This window comes from Lissotriton vulgaris, chromosome 10 (assembly GCF_964263255.1).
Source record: "Lissotriton vulgaris chromosome 10, aLisVul1.2, whole genome shotgun sequence".
NCBI classification, from domain to species: Eukaryota; Metazoa; Chordata; class Amphibia; order Caudata; family Salamandridae; genus Lissotriton; species Lissotriton vulgaris.
In genome coordinates this window covers 482790283-482798801 of record NC_141698.1, presented here as the reverse complement: position 1 = coordinate 482798801, position 8519 = coordinate 482790283, and the positions used below count along the sequence as shown (strand labels likewise).

At 39.1% G+C, this 8519-nt stretch overlaps 1 protein-coding gene across 1 annotated transcript in view; it reads right to left on the bottom strand.

Moving 5' to 3' along the window:
• Positions 1-2672: 2672 nt before the first annotated feature.
• The window catches only part of LOC147685432 (cyclin-dependent kinase-like 4), an 892274-nt gene continuing 886427 nt past the window's right edge, over positions 2673-8519 (bottom strand). Inside the window, exon 10 of the mRNA XM_086941335.1 lies at positions 2673-4322. Within this exon, the coding sequence (XP_086797461.1) occupies positions 4221-4322 (102 nt within the window). The 3' untranslated portion in view covers positions 2673-4220. The remainder of the gene's footprint in view (positions 4323-8519) is intronic.

The window sequence follows — 8519 nt, the reverse complement described above, 5'->3', positions numbered from 1 at the left end:
GGCAACCCAGTACTTTGGTAGCTCCACCTTGGGTGAATGACTTGATTCCACAGCCAGTCATGGTGGATAATGGGGCAAATTGGAGACTCAAGGAGAGAAACAAAATAGAAGCTTGCAAGAAGAGTTTTGACATAAAGGAAAGTGTGAAGGTGACTAAAGTCAAAGTGGGTGATGTGGTCCAGATCAAAAAACCCTTCCAACTTTGGTAACTCATCTGGGTTCTTGAAACTCATTTTTTTAATGCCGTAAAGACTGAGGACTCTCGTATATGGAATCGAAATAGAGTGGTGGTTTTTAAGGAAAGTGTTGCGAAGAAAGCAGCTGAGAACCTGGCTGCTTCAAACCTCCATTCTTGTGTGAAACCAAGGTCTGAAAGTAATTTGAGAAAGTCTTCCAGAGAGGGGAAGGTTCCTGGTTGTTTCAAAGACTATGTTATGATGTAATCCTCTGGGTGTCTTTTGTTTTGCATACAGTGGTGTTTTCTGTACATTTGTTTTATTATATGGAGGGGAGGTGTGTGGCATCCTGTAGGTTGCTCCATACTTAAGGCAGCTTAGGGGATGCCATGGAGATAGAATGTGAGGCATCTCACAGGACATCCTCCTAGTGAAAGTTAGTGTGAAGCTGCTGTCGTGGGTGGATGAGACCTTTTACTATTATCTTGGATTTTCCATTTGCTTTTAAGAGGTTACCGGAATACACTTTTTTTCAAGGTGGTGCTTCAAACAAGTTCAGCCCTTCTCCCTAAAGTGGTGTCCTCTTTACATTTGGATTTTGATATGGCTTTGCCTACCTTTCCCCTGGCTCCTGTGTCTGATGAAGAGGTATGCTTGAATTCCCTTGATGTCCATTGTGCACTTTCTGTGCATTTGCAATGCACTGCTGTGTTCACAAGTCTGGGCTTTGTCTCCCATGGTCTGGTGTAGAGTGGTCACTAGCCTTCTCTCTCTACTTTGTCCCGTTGGATTAAGTTGGCCATTTCTCATTCCTATTCCTTGGCTGGCTAACCTGTCCCGGAGTCTTTGCCTGGGAAGTCTACTAGGGGTGTTTTTGCTTCCTGGGCAGTGTTTAAGGGGGCTTCAATTCAGGATGTTTGCTTTGCAGCCACTTGGTCTTGCCCCACACATTTATGACTCAATACCATTTGCAGTTGGGTGGCGATGTATCCTCTGGTTTTGGTTCTGCTGTTTTGAGTCCTGTGGGTCCTCCTGCACTGTAATGTTTATTTGGGTCATTGCATTAAATTCACCTGTTTTTATTTCGAAATCAGTTTTGTGGCTTGGATACGCACTCATACGTTAGGATTGTGAAAGGAAGACAGGCGAGGAGCTAATACCCAGTTACTTACCAGAAATGTTCATTACTCTGAGTCCATGTCTTCCTCGTCACAGTCCTGAGTTCTCCCCCACCTCTCCATGTGTTTACCTGATTTCTTTCCAGGCTTAATTATTTCAGGAAGTCCTTCCCAGGAAGTGATGTACTTGTACTAATATGTATGGGGGCCATCTTGGATTGAGAAGGAAAAGTCAAGTTTGGTAATTAGGTTCTGCATGCATTGAGACAAACTCATACATAGGAGCCATGACAATAGAAGACATGGACTCAGAAGAATAACATTTATGGTAAGTAACCAGGCATTACACCCCAAGACATTCCAGACTGAGGAAACAAGTGGCTGCACTGATGATGTGGAAGAGATCCCTAACAGAACGAAGATGTTGGAAAATGTGGTGAGACAGAAGCAAGTCAGAATCGAATGAGAGAATGCATAAACCTATGATTGAATGAGGAGAGAGCTACACTGAAAAGCAGAATAGATGGGTACTGGAGAGAAACAATGTGTTTAATGGCTGAGGGGTGCATGGGTTTACGGTGGCACAGAAAAAGTTGTATATTTGTAAAATGGGGGTGTAGTCAGTCAGGCTAAAAGAGTGAAAGGTTGAAAGCAAAGTTAGGGGTGGGTTAAGAACTGATAGGGAGCAAGGGGGACATGTGCGGAGGGGGAATAGCAATCACTATATTAATGTAAGGGGTCATTGTGCTATCTTCCCATCTGTGATGCCAATTATGTTGCATTAATGCACTAGCCCTCGGAGGCGTGGTCATTGTGCCCAATTCCTTCATTGATGCTTATAAACTTAATAAACTACAGCGCTGTGACTGGCACATTATAGAGAAGACTTTGCAATTATTTTCATTTGAAATATTTATTGATCGAGTATCTAAGCCTGTACAGCATTGTTCGTTGTATTGTTTTACAGTTTCCAACTGATATACAGGAGGTTTGTCCAGTAGCCTGGCTTGCAGATGAATAGAACTTTTGTATTCATTCTAATGTCTAGTCATATATATATATATATATATTTGTAATATATTTTTTATTTTTAAACAAATCAAACCACCAGTACTTAGGCATACATTCACATTAGTTATGTATTTAGTTACACACATGTTTACAGTTACAGCAGTTCTTGAGTTTTTCTATGTCTAGTCATATTTTCAATACCAGTGTTTAATTATTTCCTCTGGAATTAGTATGGATTTCCCTTACTGACATTTTCTCTTCTAGATGATTGCAGCTAAGCCCCATATGGTGCTATTTTTTGAAGAGTAAACAAGGAGGTCCTCTTGCACCTAGTGTCTCCTTACAGAACAAACATATTTAAAAAAAAAAACCAAAAGAAAAGCTAACCATTCGCCATTGTTACCTCGTGTGTTTGTACTGCAGCATAGATGAATATTATAATGTAGCAACATTACAATTGTCTTGGTCTCAGGTGATAACCTTAAGGGGTCAAGGATTGCTACCCAGGCAAACAGGGCACACTAACCAAGGCTCACATCTACTACCCTTAATGTACAACACAACAGGGCATTTCTTTACACAGAGGACAGGTCAGGATAATCGATTGTGTCTCATTTCATACCATCTACAAGGTCATGAATGTGCCAAGCAAAAAAAGGGGAGATACGGAAGATGCATTTAAATACCTTGGGTGTATCAGTACTGAAGATGAGGTCAATGCATTCCAATGGGGCACTATACTTTTTGAAGAAGGGATTATTAGATGGGACTTTGTAGAGGATGCTCAGGAGTAACGTGACATAATTCTACCAGCAGGAGCAGGGAAGGCACTCTCTCTTTCACCCAGTGCTGCAAGGTGTCTTGCTGCATTGTGTTGAGTGAAAGTTTTGCTAAATGTGGCCCCAGATGTTTTTTGGTGTACACTCAATATATGTCTTTGGAATAATCACATGATCCTTCTGACGATTAAGAAATGTCGTTCGAACGATTCTGTGTCTGATAATTGGGGTTATAACAATGATGGTGAAACATTTGAAGATCAACACCTTTGTCTGAGGACTTGGCTTAAAAGAAGAGAGACGGTGGACTGTGCCAAGCACAAGCCTAGGAACAACAATTAGCAGAAGCATAAGTAATTTCAATATCCAACAAAGTGATGATTCTGGACATCTTCTGATATGTTAACAGCGATAAAAGACCAATCTGTTGAATTTAGGATGTTGATCACTGCAAAAAGGCAGTTCAGAGGTCTGTACTGCAAGAGAAAGGGAGCAATCAATCAATACTGACCCAGTGCTGCGGGGCAAATCGTTACTAATGCTATGCTAACGTGTGACCCCAGCCACAGACTTATATGAAGCCTAGTCTGTAATGGAATGTCCTTTAAAAGCATCCCAAAAAGGTTTGTGGCCCCAGGGTGGTGATTTATTTTTGAGCATGCCTGAATATGCTCTTCAACGAGAGTTCTCTTTTCATTTGAAGTTCAGACATTTAGTTTTTCTGTTGTCCCCCCCCCCACCCCCATTTGACCAACTTAGCAGGTCCTTTGTTGGGGCTCTGTGCTACATGTTTCTCATGTCCATTTTTGCAGAACTGCATCCAATGCTAATTTTGTTCTTAGTTTTTAAATAATTCCTAACAGATGATGTACAGCGAGGGACCCCAGTTTCAAGTTGGAGTAGGTCTTACATTAAAAAAAAATCTGTCCATAAATGATTCGGTTGAAGTATTAGATAAGGCCTGTTCGGTCTCCACCTTTCTGTTTTCTGGTCATGAAACAACTTCTGACTGTAGCAGTCACCACCTCGGTTTCTGCATCTGGCCTGCGCATGATTCGTACATGACATTTCGGAAACATCTGAGTAAAGATCCATGAATTCCTTCTGGATGCATAACTTGCTGCAGCATGTGCTTCCTAAATGTTTGGGAGATGATCGAACTTCTGCTGGCGGACTGGCTTCTTCCCTTCAGGTGCTGGAGAGGTGGTATTCCCCGGAAGCTGTGGCAATAGCTGATTCTAGGAAACGGTTAAACACATGGTAAATACACATTTGCAACAGCATTGTTATTATCAGCAATAGCAGAGGAACACATACATAAAACAGAGATAGACATGTAGCATTACTGTAGGCAGATTCTCAACAGCAGATCGGTGTTCCACGTTTGACATTACAGACCATGGAGACAAACACTGAACCATTGGTTGTATCTGAGAATAAAAAAGTTTTAACACATTCCATCATCTTAACTGTTTTTCATGATAGCATTTACAAGTCATTTGTCAGAAATCTTAATGGCAAAGGATGGCAGGATTACTCTCCTGGGATATAGGCACTATTTCTGGAAGAGTGAAGAACAAGGATGTTGCAAACAAGAGGACGCTTATATGTCAACTCCAAAGGACATGAAATATCAGAATTTATGACTACAAAAGTCCTTCAGGCTAACTTGAGTTCCCCTAATGTGTCTGAAACTTGACTCTGCCTAAGGAGGAAAAATCTGCACTGTACAACATTGTTAAAGACCAGAAAACAATGTTTTAAAAAGACCTTGATGTTTGCATATTTTGGCACTATGCAGACACGTTTTAAATCTTGGGTCAGTTGCTCAAGGCCCTACTTTTCACAGGGGACCCCTGGTAAAATTAATTGAGACAGCTCTCCAGAAAGCTATTGGTATTGATTCACTAAAATGCTTGGGGTAGCGGAAGTAATATCATCCAAAGGTTCACTCACTGATGACATCACAGTGACATCCCATTCATATTTTACCCTGGTGATGTTAGCGAAGGTCCGCCACATGACCTTTAACATAATGGAATTAAGGTGGTGATACAGCTGAACAAAAATTAAAAACAACAGTATATAAAAGAGTAAACATTAAGAGCAAGATAAATGAAATATGTAACATGTTTCTAAAGCAGATTCAAATTATATATATATATATATATATATATATATATATATATATATATATATATATATATATATATATATATATATAGCAGGTTTCCCCGATCCCGGGGATGTGTGGAGTCGCAGACAAAAACGGACATCAATCGCTTGCTTCAGTTAATCGTGGTGTTTATTTCACAAATCCACGGGGGGTCAAACAACCGACGCGTTTCGACAGCGTCCGCTGTCTTGGTCACGGTTTAAATTTGTATTATATATATAGCAATCTGCATTGAAGAATGAGCGGATGTATAAGTGTCTGGATGGACGATTTAGTAGCATTGTGATAGATAGTTTACTTGACTAATTTATAGTGTCTCAATAAAAATATTGAATAGTGACTAAACTGTGTGAATATCTAAATTACTTTCTCACTTGTATAAACTGCTGCACCATTTGGTTACTAGCTACGTGAAAGTCTGTATTAGTTATTGATTAGTAACTGATTATTTGTAAAGGAGAGTGAATGTGTGTGTGGTTCGGTGGTGTGATTGATTCAGTAGATATATGACGGTAAAACTACATGTTATAATAGTTGTTTGGTTGAGTGAATATGTATATGGATGTGCCGGTGAGCAAATATATCCCTCAATGGTACATGTCCAACAAAGTAGAATAATAAAAGGTAGTGTATGTGACATTTGTTGTATATAAATAAGTATACATAAGAGTCAGTGATTGCATGAGTGACTGTATGGATAACTATATATGTGGGCTCGCAGGAATTGCAGCACAGAGGAGAAATAGGAAGCTGAAAAAATCACTATGACAGAAAGATTCTTAGCTAGAGGTTATAGTGCCAAACTTGTGAGGAAATCCATCAACAAGGTTGACACCCTTAAGCGACAAGATCTAATTTTTCCTAAAAACTCCAATGAATCAATCAAAACAAATGTTCCGATTCGATTCATTACCAATTAAAACACTCATGCCTGGGAAGTCAGGAAGAGTTTAAAGAAATTCTGGAATGTGCTGAAAACTGATGATGATCTTAATGATCATGTTGGTGACTATCCATCTTTAACTTTTCGTAAACCAAGATCTTTACGGGATAATATATGTAAGAATGTAATTCAAAATTAGAAACAATTGAGTGGTGTGAAAGGGTTTTACATCTGTAACCAATGGAAGGCCTGAAAATACAGCAGTAATCTAAAATCCATAAAGTTTAACAACGATGAGGTCCCATTCAAAATAGAAAAACACACTAACTGCAATACGGAATTTGCCGTATATAGGTTAAAATGTCCATGTAACAAGTATTACGTTGGCAGCACGATTCACAAAGGCAAAAAAGATTGCTTGAGCATTTGCGAGCTATCAACAAAAATGACAGAAGCTATCCTGTAGCTAGACATTTCCAAGAATTTTACAAAAGTATTCCTAATTTAGTGAAATTTGCAGTGATTGATTGCATATATCCTAATATCAGAGGAGGGAACAGACTAGCTGAGTTAAGGTGTTTGGAATCTAAATTAATTATTAGATTCAATACTATGGCCCCTAATGGACTTAATATGGATGAGGAAATGTCTGTTCATTTGTGAATTTGTGTAGCAGTGAGGATTGGTTGTAATGAGATGACACTAACCGTATTGATGTTTTTTAGACTTTGTGTTAGTAGTATATTATTTGTGCACTTAGTGATTCTAATGATTTTAATTCACTGTTGTGTCTCTGATTTTTTACAGATATTAGAAATTTTTACAAATCCTTAGAAAGTGAAGGGACCATGGATAACTTCATATTTACTGAACAGATAGACAAGTGTGCCCACTTGGGCAATATGTTAGAAGACGAACATTCTTTCAAATTTAATTTATATACCTGCATATGAACTCAGCCAGTAATATGCCCACTAGGGCTATATAATCATCAGACACTATTATGGTATATTTGTGGCATTACGGAATCATGATTTATTCCAGTTTGAGACTGAGCAAGGATTATTATCTGTATGGGTGGCTCCAACAGATAAGCAGCCTACAACGAACATTATTTTGTCTTCTTTGTCGGTTCACGCCCCCATTTGACGAGAAATTGTCAATTACTTTTCTAATTTTTTTGTTTACCATAATAATTTTGGTTTGAGTAGTGCTTTATTACCTATGCATAATTTTCACAAGACATGAGATTAAACTGTGTATGCATTAATTTTGGCCGTATTTAGGTGATGCGCTTTCAATGCCCGATATTGCCGTATGTCTGGAATACATTGTCTGTTAACTACTGGCACTGAGCTTATAATCATCTGTTCCGTTACATATTGTTTTGAATGTCTTTGTACTTCAATGTTAATGTTTATTATACAAATCTTTATTGAGATACAATAGGTGACAGACTCCCTGTGTGGAAGTATGTCATCTATGTTCATGAGCACGTGATCACACACACTTTATTAGTCTTCACCTTAACACAATCTATTGCCTGTGAAGAAGGAGTGCCTGAAACTCCGAAACGCGTAGGACATCACTGATGACATAATTCACGTGATATGATGATATGATGCACCTCCTTACACTCTAATATAACCTTTGATACACCCAGTGTTAAATCCAGACTACCATTCTTGAAACCATTGACACACCAATACCAGTTACTACATACGCACTAGGTTTACACACACATCCACTTATTCACCCATAGAATCACTCATACATACAGTCACTCATCAATACAACACTAACATATGCACTCATACCCCTATACAGACACTCACACAATGACACTCATCCATGGAGTTACTCACACACCTAGTCAGTCATGCAAAGAATCAATCACACTTCCATTTCCTCAACTATACAGTTATACACACAACACCTTACTTATTCAAACATATACTAACACATACTTACTCTCTTATACAATCACTGATACAAGTGCACAATGATCCATACAGCCACTCGCACAATCACTGGCTCTCATGTATAGTCATTTATACATGCCAACTCTCACATGCACTGTGTTTTACATATGTACTTACTTGGACATGTAGCACTGAGATATCCATTCACTCACCAACACACACATGCACACAGTCAACCGCCCATACACCTGTTTCCACATGCACTCTTGAACCCATACACCTAGTGAATCAACTGCTCACACATCTATGCAGAGAGTCACACACCTCCCAGCCACCCACACACACACACTCAGTCTCCCAGACAAATACTTGTGCAACCAATCAATAACCCATATAACCACTCATATAGCTACTGATCAACACATGCAGCAGCTAACACAACAACCGACATACT